At 42.0% G+C, this 24,620-nt stretch overlaps 1 protein-coding gene across 2 annotated transcripts in view; it reads right to left on the reverse strand.

Moving 5' to 3' along the window:
- Positions 1-24,620, reverse strand: part of SERAC1 (serine active site containing 1) — a 197,657-nt gene that overhangs the window by 81,779 nt on the left and 91,258 nt on the right. For both annotated transcript variants that reach the window (XM_068231859.1, XM_068231858.1), the window contains exons 8-9: positions 10,986-11,114; positions 571-684 (exon numbers count right to left, since the gene is read on the reverse strand). In XM_068231859.1, coding sequence (XP_068087960.1) covers positions 571-684; positions 10,986-11,114 — 243 coding nt within the window. The remainder of the gene's footprint in view (positions 1-570; positions 685-10,985; positions 11,115-24,620) is intronic.

Genomic DNA, 24,620 nt, shown 5'->3' on the forward strand with positions numbered 1-24,620 from the left:
AATACTTGACATACAGAATAGGAGCAGCAGTAATGCAATCCATGTGGATATTTGGACCACATTTGCACTAATAACCATCTTAAATAGGATACAATCCACCAAAATGCTGTGAACTCAGTTTGATTAACTGGATTGCTCAACAGTTAAGCTGGGTTCACACATAAAATGTTTACAGATCCATTCCAGTCCTGTGCTGACAGTTTTCATCAGTTTTCTATGGCTGAGTTCACACATACTATACAATGTATACAGTTCCGTTCCAGTCCATTCCTGTCAGTTTTTATAAGTTTTGAATCAACTGGAGTTGCATGCCAGTTTGGCATGGATCTGCTCACACACCTGAAGGGTGTTTCTAAAATGATTGTCCTTGGTGTTGATTACCCTGAACTTTTCCCAACATTCTTGCTGTCAAAGTAGAAGCTCCTACCTCAACTACCTGTGCTGAATGTGGCCACCTAGAAAGTAAACTCAGCAGCACTTTTTCAAATATATGCAGGTGAGTATTGTTCCTTACAAACATATTAACAGTTTCCAAATAAGAAAATAACAGTTTTAAAGTACCCACATTACCTCAGAATGCCTCAATAAAGCTTGCAAGCTGAACACTTCTAATTTCTCAGAAGGGACAGTGCTGAGACTCTCAGCATATGGCAGTCCATTTCCACCAAAGCACCACAATCCTCTCTGAAATAAGAATAAATACCCTCAGCACCATGATATCACATAATCTCAAAATGTCCAGTAAGGTAAAGAGTCAAAATGTTTGGTGGTTAAATTAATCAGAAGTGAATTCATTTGCCAACCAATTGGAAACAATTGGAATCAATAAACAAGGTAACAAATGTTTTAGATTGTTGCATCATTTCATACTAGAGAGAGACGTACACAAAAAGGAATGTTATTTCAGGATTCGCTTATAGATCATTTGCAACAAAGTAAGTGTCAGAAGTACAAACTGACTTATTGAAAGGAATTTCATAAAGTTTAATTGGATTGTGCACCGAAAAGAAATGACATTTATGTAAAACAGAATTTTGCCTTCTCAGAAGATATTTGCGATTTTTCAGGTTGGAGAAAAACATATGAGGTGTCCCACAGTGCATCACTGCTGAATATGCAAATTGTCCCTTTGTTGTCCCTGAAAGCTAAATGCACCTCCAGAACTGCTGGAATGCAATGATGTGTCAGCTTATTAATTGTATAGAGCCACACATGCATACAGACTGTTTTGGATTGGCCGATCCTCATCAGTGCATGGCATGAATTAATACGTCTCTATGGGTTTTTTGGCCTTTTTTTAGCCCCACAAGTGCGCATGATGAAGAAGCTTCCTACGGGTGTGGGGCATTGAGAAGATTGCGATTGGGGGCTCTTTGGGCATTACTAAACATGTGGCATGCACAATTGGCGCTTGTTGTACACACACCACTGCCAAAGGGGTTCGTCATCAGCCGCCTTGGACAAGGCCAATCTAGTGTGTGCATCCTTATGCTAGGTACACACGATTTACTGTCAGATCGATTATTTCCAACGTGTCTGATCTGATGTCCGATCAATTTCCATAGAAGAAAACAGAAATCAGTTCAGACATATTGGAAATAATCGATCTGACAGTAAATACCTAGCATTAGAAAGATGACTTGTCTCACAGCTTCAAAGATAACATTTACCTTTGAGATAATCAATTTCTTCCAAGAAAGATGCAGTCATTCTAATGTTTGAGGCCCCATTCACACTTAGAAACGCAAAACGCCGGCGATTTTTCCCGGCGTTTTGCAGGAGTGATTTTTCCGCGATTTCACGTGGAGAAATCACTGAACACTGCAGTGAGTTTTCCACGATTGCGTTTAGTGCTTCTATAGCACTGAAATGCGATCGCCGGGAAATCGCCTGAAAATGGTGCAGGCGACGCGTTTGCGTTTCACGTTTTTGGGTGATTTGCGTCGATTAGCGCAAATCGCCCAAGTAAGAACGGCCCCATAGGGTTTCATTACACTAGCGCTTTTAAAAAGCGCTAGCATTTGAGCGTTTTGCCGAAATCGCGGCAAAACGCTCTAGTGTGAATGGACCCTTAAAATGGCTCTGTTATCTTTGCATCTTTTAATCAAGCAGCCTATTTATCCAATTATCTATCTGACTCAAATATCAAAACTTCAACTGCATGAATTGGATAGATGGCTAGAAAGGGAGTCCAGAGGACTCTAGAGGACAAAAATATTTAAACAGAAATAAATTACAAATATTATTTACTATTCACTGCATCGTCCATTAATACTTCCTGGACACCTGTAAAAGTATTTACCGAAGTATCTCAATAAATTTTATGTTAGCTTTATGCTAGGTACACACAATACAATATTTTTTTTCACTATTAAATCTTTTATTTGCAAAGACAAAAAAAAAGTTACAAACATTTGGAGCGAAACATAAAGTATCTGAGAAAGAGGAGCTTACAATACAGGATGTAGCTAGCATCTTGATGTATTTATAACCTATTAAAGCAAGGCAGTGGGGCGAAAGTAGTACAGTACAGAGTCAAAATTCAGATTATAATAACATTATAATGGAGATTGGGGTAACTCACATGCCTTGCTAAGGCATAGATGACTAGACAATGTACAGTGCTATGTCCATGTATGCATCTCCCATGTGCCATAACGCAAGAGTAAAGAGCAAGGGGGGTATGGGAGGGGGAAAGAAGAGAAAGGGGGGGAAGGGGGTAAGGGGGAAGAACGAAAGCGATTATTGAGCCATCAGCTCCTTGTATTCATCTGAGCATTGGAACTCTGTCCACACCGACCAGGTAATAGCGTATTGGTCTGACCGATCTGTTGAAAGAAGGATCAATCTTTCCATCGTGTCAATTGTGTCAACCTTCTGTATCCAGGCTTTAGTGGTGGGGGGGGTCTGGGACTTCCAATGCAAGGGGATGAGGGCCCTCGCTGCATTCACCAGATGTATTGTCAAGGATTTTTTGTAGCTTTTGACTGAGGTAGTAGTGTCATGCAGCAGAAAGAAGCTCGGGCTGAAGACTAATGTGGAACAAGTGATCTTTTCAATTAGTTTGTGAATAGATTTCCAGTAGTTGACCAAAGAGGGACAGGACCAAAACACATGGAGTATATCCGCATTTTGGTTTCCACATCTCCAGCATGAGTCTGAGATGGATGGAAAGATCGTATGCAGGAGGTTAGGGGTTCTGTACCACCTGGTCAGAATCTTGTAACCTGTCTCCTGTGTTGAGACGTTTAGTGAGCCTTTCTGGTTGAAAATAAAGATATTATGCCATTGATCTTTGCTCAGGGAAATACCCAGATCCCTCTCCCACTTCTCCTGAAACCTCAATCTGTCAGGGCAGGACGACATCAGCATAATTTGGTATATTTGTGAGATCAAATGGTCAAGTGGGGCTGCAGATAGGATCAAATTTTCGAAAGGCGTAAGAGATGTTGCCCAATTGAACTTACTTTTCAAGGAGTTAAGGTAGGAGCGTATATGAAAATATTGCCAGAAGGTAAGTTTTTTGTCTTCCCGAAGTGTTTGCATTTCCCCCATACTTTTCACATGCCCACCTGTAATGAAATCTAAAACCCTTGGGCAGCTACCATTAGGCCATGCCTGCAGGAATGGTATGTCGGCTGCTGATACAAATTTAGGGTTTGCTATTAATGGGGTGAGTTTGCTGGGGAAAGCTGACAGCCCAAGTGCTGGAAGGTGCTTCCGCATAGTTTTGATTGAAGCGGAGAGTAGAGGGTTGTTCCAGGATTTAATCACCTGGCTCGGGGTGTCAGCCCAGCCCAGGGTAGAAGCCGGGGAATTAGCGATTACCTGTTCGATGAGAACCCATTTTTTGGGGGACGTGACATTCGCCCATTCCACCACTCTTGAGAGTATGGAAGCAAGGTGATACCTAAATAAGTCTGGGAGACTCATACCCCCCGAATCTTTGGGAAGGGATAGAATAGTGCGTCTAATACGGGGAGGTTTGTGACCCCAGATAAATTTGTCAATTTGGGTTTGAAGCGTGCGCAAGAAGGAGGCGGGAAGCATGATCGGTAGACACTGGCTAATATATAAGAAACGGGGTAGAAGATTCATTTTGACTGATGCCATCCTGCCAAACCAAGACAGGTGAGGCCTCTGGCCCCAGGACAGAAGATCTGCCCTGAGGACTTCTCCAATCCGAGTAAAGTTCGCTTCAAATAATTTGTGGAGATCATTGGTGATATCTATCCCAAGATAGCGCAGTGATTTATCGGCCCAGAGGAAGGCAAATGAGGAACAGCATTTTTGAACCGTCTCAGTGTCCAAGGATATATTAAGGGCCTGTGATTTGTGAAAGTTTATGCGCAAGTTAGAGATTACACCAAATTCCTCGAATCTCTTAATCAGTTGAGGCAACGAGGATTGTGGGTCACTCAGATAAAAGAGTAAGTCGTCTGCGAAAGCTGCAACAACATGATAAGATTCCCCAATACACAGACCATTAATTGTCTTGTCCTCTCTGATGGCATTCAGGAATGGCTCTAAGGTGAGAATATAGATCAAGGGTGAGAGGGGGCACCCCTGCCTAGTACCATTGGTGATTGTGAGCGGGGCGGATAGCACCCCATTTGCCTTGACTCTGGCCGAAGGGTTAGAGTATAAGAGACTAATCCATCCCTCCATTGTCGAACCTATGTTAAGGCGTGACAGGGTGGCACGGATATAATCCCATGCCGCCCTGTCAAAAGCCTTTTCTGCATCTGTAGACAATATAAAGGCCCCCTTGGCTGATTTTTGGGCATAAGAAATGACATCCACTGTCCTCATGACATTATCTTTGGGTTCTCGTCCAGGGACGAAACCAGCTTGATCAGGATTAATATGTTTAGGAATGTGTGGGAGCAGTCTATTTGCCAATATTTTTGCCAGGAGTTTGGCATCTAGATTTAGGAGCGAGATCGGGCGGTAATTAGAACAGTTTTGGGGGTCCTTACCTTGTTTAGGAATCACGGCAATATGGGCTTCTAGAAATTGTCTGGACGGGTGAACACCCGGCGAGAGCGTGTTAAATGCTGCAACAAAGGCAGGGGCAAGAATACCACTAAAGGACTTGTAGTACTGAGAGGTAAAACCATCTGGCCCCGGGGCCTTCCCTGGTTTAAGGGCTTTAATTGCGCTCAAGAGTTCGTCTGTTGATAACGGCGCTTCTAGGTCTTCTTTGTCAGAATTTGTTAGGTCTAGGGGTTTAGAGTATTTAGCCAGGAATTCTGAGATTAAGTTTTGCCTTCTAAGTTGTTGATTTGGGTCTAGTTCCCGGGAACGCAGATTGTATAAAGAGTTGTAGTAGGAGCGAAACTCCTCGACTATCTCATCAGATCTTACCAGCTTTCGTTGTTGTTTATTAATTACAGATGGAATTTGGGAGGAGATCATTTGCTTTCTCAAAGCTCTCGCCAGGTATTTTCCCGACTTATTGCCGGATTCATAAAATATGCGCTTGCCATTCAGTAGCTTTCGTCTAGCTTCTGAAAATAATAAATGGTGAAGTTTAACCCTGGTGGAGTTCAGTTCCTCCAGGGTCTGGACAGCCAGTGAACGTTTGTGCAGGGATTCCAATCTCGTAACCTCAGACATTAGCTTGAGGATGCCCTCATCCCGTTCTCTTTTTAGTTTTGCACCCATTCTAATCAAGTTCCCCCTCACCACCGCCTTATGGGCTTCCCAGACCGTAAGGGCTGACACTTCTGGACCCGAGTTGGTAGTAAAGTAGTCTGATAGTGTATTAGAAATTGCTTCTCTTCTGCCAATATCAGAGAGCAAATTTGGGTTAAGCCTCCAGCACCAGGTTTTAGATGTTTTGTTAGAGAATTGGAGATTGAGGAATACTGGGGCATGATCTGAGATAATTTTTGTGCCGATTGAGGCACTCGATATCATAGATAAATCTCTCTGTGACAGAAAGATGTAGTCAATTCTGGTGTGTTTGTTATGCAAAGGGGAGAAAAAGGTGAAATCTTTCTCTGTTGGGTGTGAAATCCTCCACGTGTCCATCAGGGTCAGCCCTTGTAAGCTGGATTTGATTATATTCAAGGCTCGATAGGAGATTGAGGATATGCCGTTGGAACAGTCGAGTAGGGGTTGAAGTGGGACGTTTAGGTCTCCACCCACAATCAAAATGCCTCCGCAGAAGGCTAGCAATTCAGAGAGCACTGACCTCATAAACGTAGGTTGGTGTTGATTAGGAGCGTATAGTGCCACCAGGGTAAACTGTCTTTCTCTGATCATACCCTTAACAAATAAGAATCTCCCCTCTGGATCCTGTCTGACCTCTTCCATTACAAACGGGATGCGTTTGTGTATGAGAATGGAGACTCCTTTGGTTTTTGTAGTAGGGGAGGTGGAGTGAAATGCTATCGGGAAAGCAGAATGGAATTTTGTAGGTATATGATTTGCTCTTAGGTGGGTCTCCTGAAGGAGTGCAATATCCACCTGTTCTTTTCTTAAATACTCAAACACCACCGACCTTTTCTCAGGAGTGTTAATCCCATTTACGTTGAGGGATATAAGTTTTAAGGAGTCCCACCCTGATGTGTGGTTTTTGTTGTGGGCTTGACTCGCCATGTCTGATAGGCTTCTAGTAGTGTCAGACAGGATCCAATAGGGGTCAATTGGAGATGGCTCAAGAGGACAGGAATGAAGAAAGGTATAGATAAGAAGAGAAAATATGAGAGAAGCAGGGAGCGCCCGGCACATGGGCAGAATTGGATGTTTTTACTGGTATGGACAGTAAATTAAAAGAAATAAACCCGCTCAGGAACGACTTGGGGGGTCGCTCCTAGACTTCAGTGAGAGATCAAATGGTCAGTGTGTAAATCAATACACACTAGGCGGGAAGGTGGCAATTGACACTCTATAAACAGAAAAGCAGCGATTTAACCATGTAACCCGCATAACCCGTCTGCGAAGGAAATAAAAATATTCGTTAGGCCCTAGACATATAAATGCAGAAGTAGCTGTGCATGTACATTTTAAGCTATAATTGTCAAATTATTAATCTAACCAGGAGTCCCAGATAGGCTAACCAAACTAAAGTAATGTCAGCAGTAACTCTGACAGGTCGCATACTGAAGATATAGTATAACAAGTGCAATGAGATCCTCCACAGACCAACGTGAGGTGGGGAGCTGTGGCATAGTTGCATGCAAAAATAAGAATAAAAAAATCTTTTAAAGAGTCGTTGTCAAACCTTTGGAAGGAAACAACCCAGTGTTAGAGTCCAAGGCAAACCCAGAAGAGAGGTGTGGGGCAGCGAGGAGATTGCAAAGGGCAAGAGCCCTTGTTACCCTCCCAGAGTTCAGTCATTCTCAGAGTGGTCTTGATTCTGCTCACTAGCTTGAGCTTGTTCAGGCCTACCATCATCTTCCTGACCTGGTCGGGATGGAGTCATCTCAGAATTGCAGCTTTGAGAAGTGGTGACAGAATCCAGTCCCGGGATTAGACAGATACCTTCCCACGGAGGGATCCTCAGAGTAGGTAGGCCTAGGTCTGAACAGAATTCCTCAAGGCCAGCCGAGTTGCGGAGTAGAAACATCTTGCCATTAGTAAAGACTGATAACGCGAACGGGAATCTCCAGCGGTAGGTTAGGCCTTTGTCTTTTAAAGCTTTTAATAGCGGTTGAAGAGCTCGCCTTTTAGATAGAGTAATAGGAGATAGGTCCTGGTACAGATGGATGGGATGATCGTTGAACAGGATCTCCTCTTGGGTTCTGGAGGCCTGCATGATTTCCTCCTTGAGAGGGAAGGACTCTAGACAACAGATGATGTCTCTCGGTTTCTCAGATTCAATGTTGCGGGGTTTCAGGGCTCTATGGGCTCTAACAAAGTTTATCCCATCTTCCGCAGGTCTTTCGAGCAAATCATTAAAGATGGCCGACAGCGCTTTTTTAATGCTCTCTGCCGCTACCGATTCTGGCACTCCTCTCACCCTAATGCTATTTCTTCTGCCCCTATTATCGAGGTCTTCCAGGTGCGTAGAGTGCGCAGAAAGCAGGGCATTGTGTGACACAGCTGTCTGGTGGAGGGCGGAAATCTGTGCGTCTCTCTTGGTGCCCGCAGCTTCTAGTGTCTGCATTCGTCCCCCCAGGGCTACTTCAGTGCGGACTTCCGCAATGGCGGCATGCAGTGAAGATTTAATATCTTCTGCCATCGCCCGGATGTCAGCCAGGGTCGGAGGCTGCTGTTGGCGTTCACCCACCTTTGAGCTGTGAGGAGGCGAGGTCTCAGAAGTAGAAGGAGCGGCTTTGGCGTCTTTCTCCTTTGCCGGCGCCATCTTGGCTGGCTGAGTTGCGCTTTTCTGGGATCTAAAGATCTCCGCAACGACTCTTCCTTGCTGCGATGGAGGGATTTTGGGGTCTGTGAGGGGGCACTGGGAGCTTCTGGTGCTTCTCATAGCAACCAAGGGCCAAAACGAAGCTTAAGGATGCAGCTTCAGACGGGTTCTGTGCGGGAGCTCTGGTTCAGGCAGCCATCTCCTTACGGCGTCAAGCCACGCCCCCACAATACAATATTCTGACAGATTTACTGTCAGATCGATTATTTCCTACAGGTCCGATCGATTTTCCATAGGAGTGAACGGAAAGTCAATCGGAAATCAGATTGGACCTGTTGGAAATAATCGATCTGACAGTAAATTGTATTGTGTGTACCTAGCATAAGTCTAGTTTTGTGTACGACAAATGTTGGTGGGGTTAATACATGAGAAAGTATACAATGGTAGTCTGCTGTACCCTGATGATGGCTCCACAGGGTTTACATTTTATAGCATTCCACAACATTGCATAGGATGTTTAATAGGAAGCTTTTTTCCCCTTCATATTGTGAAATAAGATAATTTGTTACTGAAGAAAGCCAGTGATACATGATAGTAATTTTCTGACTACTCTGGAAGTATGGAATGTGAACATTAGCAAAGGGTGACAGTCACGTATTTTAAAGACATGCATATTGAGACATGCACATTGTGTTTCTTGGAACACAATCAGAATTTTGAATTTGTATACTTTCCTGAGTTCTCCAATTTGTGGACATTACTTATCAATATGTGGTTACAAACATTTTGGTTATATGTTTTATTCAAGTATCCTCAGAGTGATCACAGATGCTAATGAGAAAAGGTAGTACACATGATTGGTGGGCATAATCATAATATAAGGGGAAACCTAATATATAATAACAAAACCGATAGGCGTACAGGAAATAATCGTATGCAACACGAGAGTTGGTAATTGACTCAACCAATCCTATATTGTACAAGAAAGTGGTGGGCAATTTAACCGCTCATATAACATTAAGTATAGAACTTATTTCAATAAAATATGAGGAACTAGTCACATAAAAAAAAACTCTGTCTATGCAGGTGTCTTTGCTGATCCCCCCAACACACACATACAATTGATATCTTTCCAACACATATAGTTTATCTGTGTCGGATGGGTGGGCTGTAGATAGCCCTGTAACATAGACCAGTGGTATCTAGTTCAATGGATGGTGCACCAAACTACACAGATAGACAGCCGTATCATAGGCAAACACGTGCTGTGACACAGAGTGTCCACCTGGCCAGTAGAATTCCTGAGTGGCTGGTTTGCAGTGCACCATACACCTCAACTATAAAGGGGTTACAAACATAAGACAGTAGGGTGTGCTAGAAATATTTACAGTGCTACACAGTGCTTGACATGTTTCATCTTATACAGATTTCATCAGGTGCTAAATATTGTGCAAAAATACAGCAAAGACACCTGCATAGACAGCGTTTTTTTATGTGACTAGATCCTCTTATTTTATTAAAATAAGTTCTATACTTAATGTTATATGAGTGTCGAAATTGCCCACCACTTTCTTGTACAATATAGGATTGATTGAAACCTTATATACAATAACAACATTTGTAAAGCACTTTTCTCTCATAGGACTCAAAGTGCATAGATATGTCTCAGACCAATATGGGAATGTACATCACATAAGAGAATGTACGAGGGTCATCCGGAAAGTAACAGACATTCTCTTTTATTCAGTTAAGGAAACAGGAGCTTTTTAATGTACTGTGCTAAGTATCAGACTTTTTTGTTTTTAAAAGTCACAGGTCTGATTTAAGCATTTAGCATATATTTTTACAGGGCTTCCAATTCTTTCTTTTTGTAGTAGTATCACACAGCCAAATTATAGGTTAGGGGAATCGAAGTGGGATGGCTTTGTGTTAATGCCGCTAAACAACCAGTTGCCAGAGTTCTGCAGTCATGTGACAAGTGGTGGCAGGAGAGAAAATTAACTCAACAGATGCAAGTTAAATTGAACAAAACAAAAATAGCTTGGGTGGCAGTTAAAAGCAAACAGCTGTTACTTTCTGGATGACGCTCATAGTTTAATTTTAAGTAAATGTTAGTGTTTTAATATTAAAGCGGAATATAACTCTGCATTTCAACTTTGCTCTAAAACATTATTTACAGTATATTATATGCAACCAGCATTACTAGACCAGCATTGGAAGGGTTACACACAGAGCTTTAAAGTTCCTGGAGAGAAATGCAGACGCATCCAAAGTTCAGATAGATACATTTTGTTTACTTAAATGTATCTAAGTGTGGAATGTGACTCACTCTCTCTGACTGTGCGGGAGCTGGAGGACAGCCAAAGAGTGTGTAACATTCCTCACTTGTTACATTCTGTTTAGTTAAATGTATCTATCTGAACTTTGGATGCGTCTGCATATCTCTCCACGGAACTTTAAAGCTCTGTGTGTAACCCTTCCAATGCTGGTCTAGTAAGAAAAAATGCTGGTTGCATATAATATGCTGTAAATAATGTTTTAGAGCAAAGTAGAAATGCAGGGTTATATTCCGCTTTAACAGTGTATAGAACTTTTCACACCATGAGAAAACTAGTAGTGATAAGAAACCAAATTTTTACAGTCCTAAAACCTACATTTAATGTTAACATACCCGTTCAGCTGCTAGAGACTGACTGCTCTCTCTCAGTGCCTGCAACATGAAGTATTTTATACACTGGTCATGCTCACTCTGGGGTAGGGAAGGCAGGAAATTTCGTAGCTTGTCTTCAATAGAATAATCCTATACAACAATAAGTCTGGTCAAAACTTATTTTCACAATGAAAAACAGAAAAAAAAGTTAGAAATATTCTAAAAAAAAAGATTGTAGAAAAATTATGTTTCCTCTGTCTGTGGTTTTCATTGGTTCAATTGATTTGGACTTCAAACAGGTAGTTCATAGGTAATGATAAACTGATACAGCTTATACAGTACATACAGATAGTGCTCACTTTCTTTAAAGCTTTCCTGTTTGAATCAGTGAAATTAAATTGCTCCATTTTGTTTGTTTTCTTTCTATGAGTTACAAACTTCATGGGTTTGGCCCCAGTCCTCACTGCCCTGTTTAACTTCTCCCTATCCACAGGCACCTTCCCCTCAGACTTCAAGCAGGCCACTGTAATACCCCTCGTCCTACCTCTCAAGCCCGCTGTCTTGGTGTTACCCTGGACTCCGCACTCTCCTTTACCCCCCACATCCAAAACCTCACAAAGTCCTGCAACTTCCACCTCCATAGCATCTGCAAGATCTGCCCTTTCCTGACCTCTGTCATCTCCAAACTCCTCATCCGTGCCCTCATAATTTACCGCCTTGACTACTGCAATACCCTTCTGTCTGGTCTCCCTATGACGTGAATTGCCCCACTGCAGACCGTCATGAATGCAGCAGCCAGAATTATCCACTCCCATCGCTCCACGACGACGACTCCCCTTTGTGAATCCCACCACTGGCTTCCTATCTAGTCTAGAATCCGATTCAAGATACTGTGCCTGGCCAACAAATCTGTCAACAAAACCTGCCCAACCTACATTTCCAATCTTACTCAGAGGTACACACCTAGCTGCTCACTTTGCTCCTCCAATGAAATTCGCCTGACTGCCCTCCGCATCACCCAATCCCATGCACACCTCCAGGACTTCTCAAGAGCTGCTCCAATACTATGGAGCTCCCTACCTCCCCCATTAGGGTTTACCACTCTGTCAACATCTTAAAGAAGGCCCTCAAAACTCAACTTTTTACTCTAGCCTACCCCCCTCCCCCACACACACACTAGTGCTCTAAACCCACAGCTGAACTCTGAATCCCTACCTTTCGTGTTCCTACCTCTCCCTCTGGTATGTAAGCCTTTGGGCAGGGTCCTCCTCCTTATGTCCCCTACCTGTTCATGCAACTCCATTACCCTACACCCATCCTGTGGATATGAGTGAACTCTTGAGTGAACTTGACTTGCCTCCCATTCAGTGACTAAGTATTACCGTGTACTCATACTTTTCTGCGTGATCTGGTTTGTATATATTCCTGTATTGTCTTATTGCTGTAGGTAAGCCCTAAATATTGTCTGTAACCTTAACTGATGACCAGCGAAGCATAATATGTTGGCGCTTTATAAATACAATAAATAACATTAGCTCATTTTAAACTAAACAGTACAAAAGTCTCATACAACTTTACAATTAACTATGTTAACTCACATAAGAATATTTACAACCCCTCATTTGTGTTCTCACATTTTACTCTGTGACCCTGATTCTGCTAACATTTCTCTTGAGACTTCTCCCACAAGATATTTTTCACTTATGCACAAAATAACTTCTCTACATCTAGTTAGTGAAATAATACTAAGAATTATGTAAAAAAAAGAGGTTAGACCATAATGCACCCACAGCATTATGAAAGTACAATAATACTACCTAGCTACTCCTCCATCATTGTTTAATATTTTTGTTGCATTAAATTCAGCAGAACACCATCTTTAAAAGTGCAAAATGCAAAAAAGGGCATGAAAACACTAATCCCTCCTGCCTAGCCTAACGCTATTAGTGTCAATGTGTGCCGTATGTCTTACACCGGGTATCTGTTGCTCCATCACTATCTACACAGCGCCTAAATTATCAGGTGCATGGCGGCGCTCAAATTGGCTGCATCATGTGGTGGTAGGGCCTGAGAAAATTATGGTGGTATCATGGGGATCCCTTCAATAATAAAGGGCCCCCAGACGTCTCCTTCTTACCAGGTAAATGTCCTAATTTTTTAAATTAAACACCTTCTGCATCTAAACTCACTTATTGAATTAGGAGCCAAGAACTTTGAGATAATAAGTATTACCTTGTACTGTGCAGCATGATCTGGTTTGCCTGTATTCCTGTATTGTCTTATTGCTGTATGTCACCCCTAAATATTGTCTGTAACCTTAACTAAGGTCCAGCGCTGCGTAGTATATTGGCGCTGCGTAGTATGTTGGCGCTTTATAAATACAATAAATAAATAATAAAACGAGATTCTAGTGGGTATGTTTTTTTGTGGTCAGACTATCGGTTTTAATGCTGAGTGGTGTGAACATGAATTCCCATGATTTAAACAATCACTTGTCGAGATTTCCATATGACGGAACATCGTTTTCCCAATAAATTGAACTGTATATGATCGAATACAAATAAGCCTAATTAATTTCCTTCCACTAAGGTGCAGGAGACAAAAACTTTTTAATGTATGGGGATTCTAGTTAACATAGGGACATTGATTATTTAGAAATGTATAGCTTATTTTAATATGGCGATATAATATTGCCAAGTAATTGCACAGTTTGTGTCCCTCTAGAAAGATCAGATGATGAGTAAAGGTCCGTACACACGCCGGACTTTAGGCAACGACGGGTCCGTCGTTGCCTCCCGCTGGGTGGGCGTGCCAGCGACAGTCCGGCGTGTGTACGCTCTGTCGTCAGACTGATACGGCTGTTTCTGAGCGATCCGCCCGGCGGATCGCTCAGGAACAGCCGTATCAGTCTGACGACAGAGCGTACACACGCCGGACTGTCGCTGGCACGCCCACCCAGCGGGAGGCAACGACGGACCCGTCGTTGCCTAAAGTCCGGCGTGTGTACGGACCTTAACAGGCAGCCAGCTGCTGTGATATTTGCAATAGGTAATCCCATTCACCTTACTGGAACAATGAAAGAGACAAGTCCACTGATTTTGTTTAAGAATGGACTAGCATTTGTGTACAATTGCTCAACATGGGAGACTGAAAAGATGAACCTCTGAATACAATCTCTAAGGCTTGTAGATTTTAGAAATTAACCATTGTTTTAGACCAAAACAATTGGCAACATAGCAAATAAAGTGTGGACACATACATCCCTAACCTTTGGACAAAGTACAAGTTGGGAAAAACACATCTGAGTGCACGAACGCTCTTATTTAAAATGAATATATATATATAAGGTTATGGCGTTTTATATGCATGCCTTATGAGTAGAAAGGTATCATACAAAGAGTAATACAGATATTTTAGGATTAAGTCTTATATATTAGTTACAATCAATTCAATAATAAAATGAAAATGTATATGTATTAATATTAATATTATTTGAATGAATATCCAAAATGGTATGGAAATGCTATATGTTTACCCGTGTTGCATGTTAGACAATAATGTTAATGGTATAAAACTCTGCTAACAAGCACAATGTTTTATATAAGGAGAGATCCATGGTGATTTTAAGTATGCCAATGATTTTTGGATCAAATCCAATCTATCTTAAATATGGTAGAAAAGGTCACTGTATAATAAATAAAAACCAGTAATGCCATCAAGATCAGCTATCCATAGAGGAATGATAGCATTGATTCATCCATTATAAGTGATAATTAATAAAACATGATTTTTGTCTTTAATTTTGCCACATATCCCATCAAGAATGCGATTAGTTATCCGACAGCACCTCCAGACGGTGAAATCCAACATTACACTTGGGTTAAAGATTAGTCACAGAGAACTCCCACTGATCACTCCCACTGCCTTGTGATAGGCTGGAAGATTTGATCTCCAGGGCAGGACTCTAGATAGTGAGGAGAATAAGATGAGAGGGGACATTCAATGAGGATCATCATCAGACCACCAGCAGAAGAGGGCTCATAAGGGAATCCATGCCATCTGAATGATCACAAGCGGCCACGCCTAAAGGAATACGCCCCAGAGGCCATCTTGGTGACTATTAATAACCATTTTAGTTAGTTGGCTTATTACAGCGCAGAATATCTGAACATATGATGTATTGATTGAATTTCATTGTTTGATAGTTTAAATAACCATCCGAAAGGGGGAAGCTTTTCCAAAGTTGCAAATTGGAAACGACTCCCATAGGATCTACCATATGTTCATTGATAACTGGCTGTTTAACTCAGTTTTGGATAAAAGCTAGATTTCAAGCTACCTCCTCTAAATATTGATATTTTGCCGCAGCATGTGCAGGCCACACCTAGCAAAGTTTAGAATGACTCAATAAGATATTTCATTCCAAAATTATATATATGTATGTTACCCGCTCGCTCTGTGTAGTAACACAGGCCAGCGGAGATTAAAGTATAGACAGAAGTAAAATTCCTGTCATTTATAGTTGATTGCATAGCAATTGTGGGGCAACGCCCAGTTGTTATATCCACTGAGTCATCCTAAACGTGTCATAGTGAATGGTATAGCTGGCATCAGCCATTTTATTTTGGATAGTGCATTTTTGATTTTGATTACGCAATTGTGATTTTTGATAGCGCCATTTTGATTTTTGATAGCCCCATTTTGATTTTAATAGCAGCCATTTTGATTTTAATAGCAGCCATTTTAATTGTGATTCAGCCATCTTGTCTCCACAAATTCTGTGGTAACATGGCCGGTGGCCATATTTGATGAGTCATAGCTCTGCACTGTATTGGAATTAACTGATAGATGGTTTAAGCCTTTCGTTATTGGTAAATGAGTATAATAACATTTTGATGTTTTACTGAAATTGTATGATCCAGCTCATTGTAGGAATAACCTTACGAGTTTGGTTTTAAATCAAAAGTGCAATTTTATATTGTTTTGATATTGTAATATTTATTTGATATTAAATTGATATTTTTACAAATTGGTCTACGTTTATTTACATGTTTAAACCAGTACTGTAAAACCTCGAAAAACGAACTCATATAGTTAGGCGTGTGTTTGTATTGTTAGCTCCTCCCATTTTTTAGGAGCTTTATATTTGTGATTTTCTAATTTTTAACGATTAATACAAACATTGACAAAACGCCCGACACACTACAAATGATTAAATTCCAAAATGAAGGACTAAAACTAATGATAAGAGACAATACCTACATTTATGCCCTCTGGCCGGCACTGCTTGGCGTAAAGCATATGACAGGGACTTCCTCCATATTTAGTTACCAAATACACATGGCCTTGATGACGCTGAACACTAGCAAAACATGTTGGCACTCCAAGTTGTTTACGACATGATCCAGCATGGTTTTTCACCTCATTACTTGCATTGCACCATGTGAAGGGACCACAATTTACTACTCCATGGATCATCTTGGAGTCTTGTCCCAGAGGATCACAGGATAAAGCTCAAAGGATAACGTTCTTTCTAGTGATCCTCTGGGACTGGACTCTGAGATATCCATGCCCATTCAGGAAATATTTGAATTCTCATCCTATAAAAGAAAGGGCACATGATTCTACCTCAGTATTCAATAAGAACTGTCAAGAACCATAACCTTCCAAACTATAATTAAAAATAACAATAAAAAAAACTCCCACATATAACTCATGAGATTGTACACAATTTAGGGTGGGATTCTTGTCCCAGAGGAACACTAGAAAGAACGTTACCCGATGAGTAACTTGTGTTTTATCCAGTGATCCTTTGGGACATGACTGCGAGATGATAAGCAAGAAAAATCAAACATCAGGGTGGGTAGAAGCTTCCAATACTTTACGACCAAAGGACTGCTGTTGTTTAGAAAGTACATCCAGTTTGTAGTGCTTCACAAACGTGTTAAAACTTGATCTTGTGCCCCGGATGGCGCTACTGCCTGAGTAGAATGTGCCGTAAAAGATAACGGTACCTCTAACTGTAATGAATATGTCATAGATATAGCCTTCTTGATCCACCTGGATATAGTCGATTTTTATGCCTTACATCCCTTATTTTTCCCCAAAAACAAAGAGTCAGATTTCCTAAATTCTGAAGAACACTTCTTCTAACATCTAATAAACATACATTTTTATCTTTCTTTTAACCCTCACCACTGCCTAGAGTGAGTAGAATAATATTCTGACCTCTATGAAACTTCAACACTACCTTAGGTAGAAATCCAAGATCTGTCTGTAAGATTAATCTGTCCCCTAAATCCTGAAAGTAAGGTTGCTTGCATGCTAATGCCTGTATCTCACTAACCCTGCGAGCTGTAAATACAGCTGTAAGAAAAACAGTTTTAATAGTAAGATGTAGAAGACCGATTTGATCCAATGGTCGAAACCGGGGCTCTGAAAGACCTCTCAGCACTGTAGGTAAATCCCATGGCGATACACTATGTACTTTAACTGGGACCTGCCTACCTATCACTTTAACCACTTGAGGACCCACCCTTTACCCCCCCCTTAAGGACCAGCGCTGTTTGAAGGGATCTGTGCTGGGTGGGCTCTGCAGCCCCCAGCACAGATCAGAGGGCACGCAGAGCGATCAGATCGCCCCCCTTTTTTCCCCCCTATGGGGATGATGTGCAGGGGGGGTCTGATCGCTCCTGCGTGCAGGCTAGTTGCGGGGGGGGGCACCTCAAAGCCCCCCTCCGCGGCGACATTCACCCCCCTCCCTCTCCTACCTCTCCCTCCCGGTGATCCGGGCTGCACAGGACGCTATCCGTCCTGTGCAGCCAGTGACAGGACGTCCCCTGTCACATGAAGGCGATCCCCGGCCGCTGATTGGCCGGGGATCGCCGATCTGCCTTACGGCGCTGCTGCGCAGCAGCGCCGTACAATGCAAACAAAGCGGATTATTTCCGCTTGTGTTTACATTTAGCCTGCGAGCCGCCATCGGCGGCCCGCAGGCTATTCACGGAGCCCCCCGCCGTGATTTGACAGGAAGCAGCCGCTCGCGCGAGCGGCTGCTTCCTAATTAATCAGCCTGCAGCTGGCGACGCAGTACTGCGTCGCTGGTCCTGCAGCTGCCACTTTGCCGACGCACGGTATAAGCGTGCGGTCGGCAAGTGGTTAAAAATGTTATAATTAGATAATTTGCTGCCAATTTTTTACCCGTCATGGCCACTAAGGCCGATACCTGAACTTTAAGCGTGCGAACAGCCAATCCTTTTTCCCAACCTTCTTGCAGTAAGTCTAGTAATGCTGGAATAGAAATAGAATTGTGAGATGATGAATCTAACCAATGAAAACAACGTTTTCCAACACTTTAGGTACACACTGTACATTTAGTAGATTCTTTTCTACTTTTCAATAAAGTCTGAATAACCTTATTAAACAGACCTCTACTTTTAAGCCACTCTACCTCAGGATCCAGGCTGCTAATTAAATGTTTCCACCTTCAGGTGCCATCATTTCCTTTGATGCAGCAAGTCCTGTCTGTATGGGAGTTTCATTGGTTGTTCTACCGATAACTTCTTCAGTATTGAAAACCAACTTCTTTTTGGCCAGAGGTGCGCAATCAGCCTCTGCTCCCTCCATTTCCTTTAAACTAATGGAATTAGAGGTAAAGGTGGGAAAGAAAATGCCAGAGGAAATTTCCAAATTTGAGCAAACGCATCTTCCCCCAGGGATCGTCCCTCGGATTTAGTGAACAAAAAGTTGGAAGGAACGCATTCTGTCTTGTAGCAAAAATATCTATCATTGGAGATCCCCATCTTTCTATTATGAAGGCAAAATCTTCTCTGTTCAGAGACCATTCTCCCGCTTTCACAGCATTTCTGCTCAATTTGTCTGCTTCTAAGTTTTGTAACCCCTTCAAATGCAGAGCTTTCAGAGAAAGAACGCTTCGTTGAGCCCAAATGCAAATTTCCTCTGCCTCCCTCTGTAAACCCACAAATCCCGTGCCTCCTTGCTTGTTAATTTAAGCTACAGCAGTCGAATTGTCCAACTTCACCATCACATATGTCCCTTTTAAGATGGACTGTGTGTAAATCAAGGCTATCTTTATAGCCCTTAATTCCCTGTGGCTGAAAGAAAAACTTTTCTACACCTGCGATCATTGCCCCTGAAAAGCCTGATAATATACATGGGCTCCCCAACCCCAGGAACTGGTGTCTGTAGTGATCATGGTTTCCCTGGGATGCTGCAATAAGTTTCCATGTTACAGATTCTCCTCCTGGAGCCACTACGCCAATTTCCGGACTACAGAAAGAGGAAGTACTACTTATTGATCTAAGGAGGTCAGGCTCTTGTCCCAAATTTGCAGTAGAAAAAAAAAGGGTAAAAGCCCATTGAACTGCCGAGGAGGTTGATGTCATAAGACCCAATGTTCTCATGATAACTCTCAATGACACCTTTGGAAGTTGTTGTAACGTTGTGACCTGTTTCATAATTTTTTTTTATCTTTTCCAGAGGAAGAAACATATTCTGAAGTTTTGAGTCCACCCTCACTCCTAGAAATTTTAATTGTTGTGTTGGGATCGGAATTTTTGTAATTCACCATCCAACCTAGGTTTGCTAAGTGATCTAGAGTCGCTTGAAGATGATCCCTGAGCATCATCTCTGTTTCTGCAAAAATCGATATGTCATCTAGGTAAAAAATTATCTGGATAGCTTGTTCCTTCAATGGAACTAATGCCCCTACCATAATTTTTGTAAAAATACGAGGAGCTGAAATGATCTCGAATAGAAGGCAAGTAAACTGGAAATGACACAGAGTGTCATCTAGTTGGATGGTGAATCTGTGGTATCTCTGGGAATAAGGATGGATGGAAACATGCCAATATGCATCTAACAGATCTATATTGACCATAATTGCATCCTCTTCCAGAAGGAGCCTGACAGAATAGATTGATTCCATTCTGAATCATTTGTATTTCACAAAGGCAGTCAGTTTTTTTAAATACAGAATCAATCGGAACTTGCCCGACGGCTTTTTGACCAGAAAAATCGAGGAATAAAATCCCTTTTTCTGATCTGACTGAGGGGCCTGTATAATCACACTTCAGGACACCATATCCCTCAAAATTTGAGTGAAAGCTTCTGCTATAATTATGTCTGCTGGCGTGTGAGCAATCATGAACCTGGTTGGAAGATGGGACTCAAACTCAAACCGATTTCACTATTGAGCATATGTGTGGGTTGCCGACGGACTCTTTCCAGATCATACTGAACCTCGTCAGTGGACACCACATAAACCCCCCCCCCCCACCCCTTCGCCCACTGCCGAGTCATTGTGACTTTTTTTCCTGGGTTTTTGTTAAATGACCAACCTTATATTTTATTGTTGCCTCTTTCTTGATTCCCGGAAAGGACATTTTACCGGTTGTTTACTCTTTTTCTTTGGAAAATCCTTCCTCTTACTAGAAGTTCTTTCCAAAGTAGCATCTAATTCTGGCCCGGACACAAGATTACAATTAAAAAGAACCAAACAAAGCCTGCTTTTGGAGGTAATACTTCCTTTCCCAAGTCTTAAGCCATAGAGATCTACTAGTAACATTAACCAAACCAGAAGCTCTAGTCGTATACTTGACACCTTCTGCTGAAGCATCAGCCAGAAAGCTAGTGCCTTTAAATATGAAAGTTGCGGCCTCCAACAACTCCTCTTTGGTGCCACCCTCCTGTATTTTAGTTTTAAGTTGTATAACATAACCTATGTTGCCATAATAACATAGTTCTGGAAACACACATAGAAGCAATAGTAGGCCTAAAAATTGCAGAAATAGCTTCCCAAATGCGTTTAGAAAAAGTATCATTTTTTTATCTAATGGATTCTTTAAGGTACCTAGATCTTCAAAGGCCAACTCATTCTCTTTTACCATTTGGGAAAAAGATGTATCCAAACAAGGGCATTTCCCCCAAACATCAACTTCCTCCTGGTTGAAGGGAACCTCCTTTTCATACTTATATAAATAAATAAACTTTTTATCAGGTTCATTCCACTCCTTAATAATAGACCGACAAACAGATTTATGAACTGGAAACACAGCTCCTTTACTGTCTTGCCAATCTTCATAAAGTCTATCATGAGGAGTTGATGTCTCAGACTTATCTTCTGATAAATATAAAGTATCTCGAATGGCATCAATAAGACCATCTGTATCTTCTTTTTTAAATTTAAATGCAGGTGCATCCGTAATATCTGCTGCACTATCTTGAGAACCAGTGCCCATTTCCCTCTCTGAAGAAGTTGAGACTGCAAGCCTGACCTTACCCAGACTCAGCAGTCCTCCAAAAGGATTCCCAGGCCTACCTACCAAAACCTGGTTCACCTCTGGGATAAGTATGCATCCTTCGCCTGCGCAAGAAATATTTGAACTGAGGTAGAATCACGTGTCCTTTCTTTTTTAGGATGAGAATTCAAATATTTCCTGAGTGGGTGTGGATATCTCTGAGTCTTGTTCCCAGAGGATCACTATATAAATATAAGACCTGATAGGCCCAACTTGATTTGTGAAGCTGGCTTCCATGAACATTTTTTTAAAAGGACTCAGAGCTGACTAAGTAACAAGATTTTATACATACCTGGGGCTTCCTCCAGCCCCATCCGCCTGGATCGCTCCCACGCCGTCGTCCTCCAATGTCTGCAGCTCAGGGAACCGGGTCCCCGTACTTCCATCATCGCAGCCAGCTACGCAGAAGACGTGCGCCCTCTACGTATCTCTCCAGCGCCTGCTGGAGAGATGCACAAACAGCGCACTTCTCCTACGCTAGACTGGCTCTGACTGATGGAAGTGCAGGTGACCGGTACCGGAGCTGTGGACATTGCTGGACGGTGGAGTGGGAGCGATCCAGGTGGATGGGACTGGAGGAAGCCCCAGGTATGTATAAAATCGTTTTACTTTTCATCTCTGGTTCACTTTAACAGTTCAGGTTCTGTACCCAGGTGTAGTGCCAACACCTTTAACACAGCTGCAATCTGCAACATATGAATAGTTCAACTTGTCAAAAACACTTTAAATAATTCGAGAACCTGCTAAGGACTAAACCTTTATGTCCACATACATAAAACCTTACGAGTTGAAAGAGAGTGTACTTTCTTTTTCACATGACTGTATGTTAGTTAAATGCTTGTCAATAAATACTTATGGTAAATAGCCTATTCTGTAGAGACATACTGTGGAAGGAAACTTCTTGTAACTAACTGTATGTTCAGGAGACACACCGTGCCGAAGACAAACTACCTACATTAATTTAATGAATACAAGCAGCGACAACAATGCATGTTCCTTTTGCTTAAGCAGCAGTAGAATACATGTTGGCCTCTGTATACTGTTTACTCTTAAATTTTCTGTATTCCTGTTTGCTTTTGTCTGGCTCCAGGCTCAATTTGTATAGTAATCCCAGCTCATACTGCAGTCTGCTTCACTTTCCTTGGTTTGCCTTAAACTAATCTTTGGACTTTTGTTGCGGAGGACTGGTATTCCATGTTAGTGCTGGTTCACATTGCAATAGCTTTTTCTATGCGCTTGTGATTTGAAAAACTCTTGCTAATGTAATGCTATTTGTGTGTTCTCACTTATGCACCAAGATTTTATAAAAATAAAAAAAATCACCCATAGCAATGCATTAGCAAGAGCTTTTCAAATCACTAGCGTTTTAAAAGCTCTTTCAGTGTGAACCAGCCCTAACTCTATGTCCTTGCAAAGACCTTATTTGACTACTAATCGTTTTTTGTTGTGTGCTATTTTAGGGTTTTCTGTGGTTGCTTTTAGCACAGACATAGGGGTTGCAGGCTGGGTATTCCCTAAAACCCAAGTTGATCCTTTCAACCCTTCTGTGTCCATACTGGACATATACAGAAACCTGCAGGCTCTGTACTGCTGCTTAAGTAGAATGATTGTGTGTATTGTTGAGTCTAAATATCACAATAAATGACATGCATGGCCATGTTCCATTGGCTGTGCAGATACAGATCTAGAGTATGCACATTTGATTGTATTATGCATGGCTGCCAGGTATCAGAATTAATCTTGTATGTATGTCCCTCCCATATAAATCATTATTACAAAAATTCACATTAACTAAACAAGGCTACTAAAATTACACTGAAGATGGTACATTAATTCCCTCTACTTGCTCTTGTGGCCTAGGTTACATGCTAAACTCAACCACCTCAAAGGCTAGTTTAAAATACTGGTTACTACAGCAAGTGTATTCAGTGCAGCAGAATTGGACTCTGGTGTTCACCTATACTATAATCATCAGTAACACAATGGTTATGAGCTAAAACTATTTTGGCAGATGGTCACCAGTTCAAGCCCAGGAACTAGCACCCCCTAGTCCCTTTGCAGGGCACTGCTTCCCAGATTGTATGTGGACAAGTGTCATGGTGCGGGCGTGCATAAAGATTTACATATGCATGCATATTTTTGCACTAAACAGCATATATAAGGCTGGGGAGACTGAGTGAGCGCTTGTATTGCAACTAGTATAATCTGTGTGTACTCTCTGTAATCCTGACCCTTGCTTATCTGATGACCTGTCTTGTTTCTGAACTTCTGCCAGTCTAAACACCTACCCTGTCAGAATGACGCCTGCCAGCCCTACTATCTACCTGCCCTACTGCAGAAGATCTGTCAGTCTGAGTAACCAAATTACACAAAAATATCCCTCTATACTGAATCACATAAATAAAACTTAACGTTTATTGTTTACTTATAAAAGCTAGCTGGCTAAGAAATATCTTTCTAACTTGCAAATATTGCTGGACCAACTCTGTCAGAGAGAAAATAAGGAGATGGCTATGTTGCCAGCTCTGGTCCTATCGCAATATAGGTATTAGTTACATTACACAACCCCCACCAAACAACCCGACATGTTTCACTTCTAACCGAAGCTTTTTCAAGGGAAAGTGCTTAAAAAGTGCTATTAGTGATAAGGTGCAAAGATAACATTTTTTAAAAACAAGTTACAGATATAGCCTATCGGCTAGTAACATAGTAGCAGCCAAACGAACTGGCAGAATGCTTCTCCTTTTATACTTCCCTATTGGGGTGGAGCTCCTTGCCACTCCCCACGCTGGTCATCCCCAGACACTCCCACCATAAAACCAGACCCCATTGGTGCCCAGCCATGTCAATCACTAGGGCCACCAATGGTATTATGAGGGTATACCCTACAATGAATAAAAGATATCCCCCTTATCCTACAGCATGGATACTGTAAATATATCTATGGGCCCACACAGGTAATATGAAGGTGTCGGCGGACCGTTAATATAAATCTACCCATACCTACGTCCACAGATCGAGTGGAGTGCGGGGTCCGTAAATATCGCATGCTGATAGGTCAATCAGCGTAGTCCCGCTCAGAGTACCCCGGCCAATCAGCAGCACGCTCAGGCGGAGACAGGCATCACTGCTCTTCCGCACTGCGTTCGGTGGAGCGCATACGTCATAGCCACTCCCTCTCCTCCATGTATTGGCCCAGAGTTAGTAGATGGCGCTGACGTGCGCTGGTTGCGATGGCAACATATACACAAAAGTTAATCCAGTCACAGCGCTAGGGACGAAAGCGCCCCTATGTGAGCTGAAGGTGGCCATGTCATTTGTCTGAGCGGTGAAAAGT

This window comes from Hyperolius riggenbachi, chromosome 4, assembly GCF_040937935.1.
Source record: "Hyperolius riggenbachi isolate aHypRig1 chromosome 4, aHypRig1.pri, whole genome shotgun sequence".
Lineage (NCBI taxonomy): Eukaryota > Metazoa > Chordata > Amphibia > Anura > Hyperoliidae > Hyperolius > Hyperolius riggenbachi.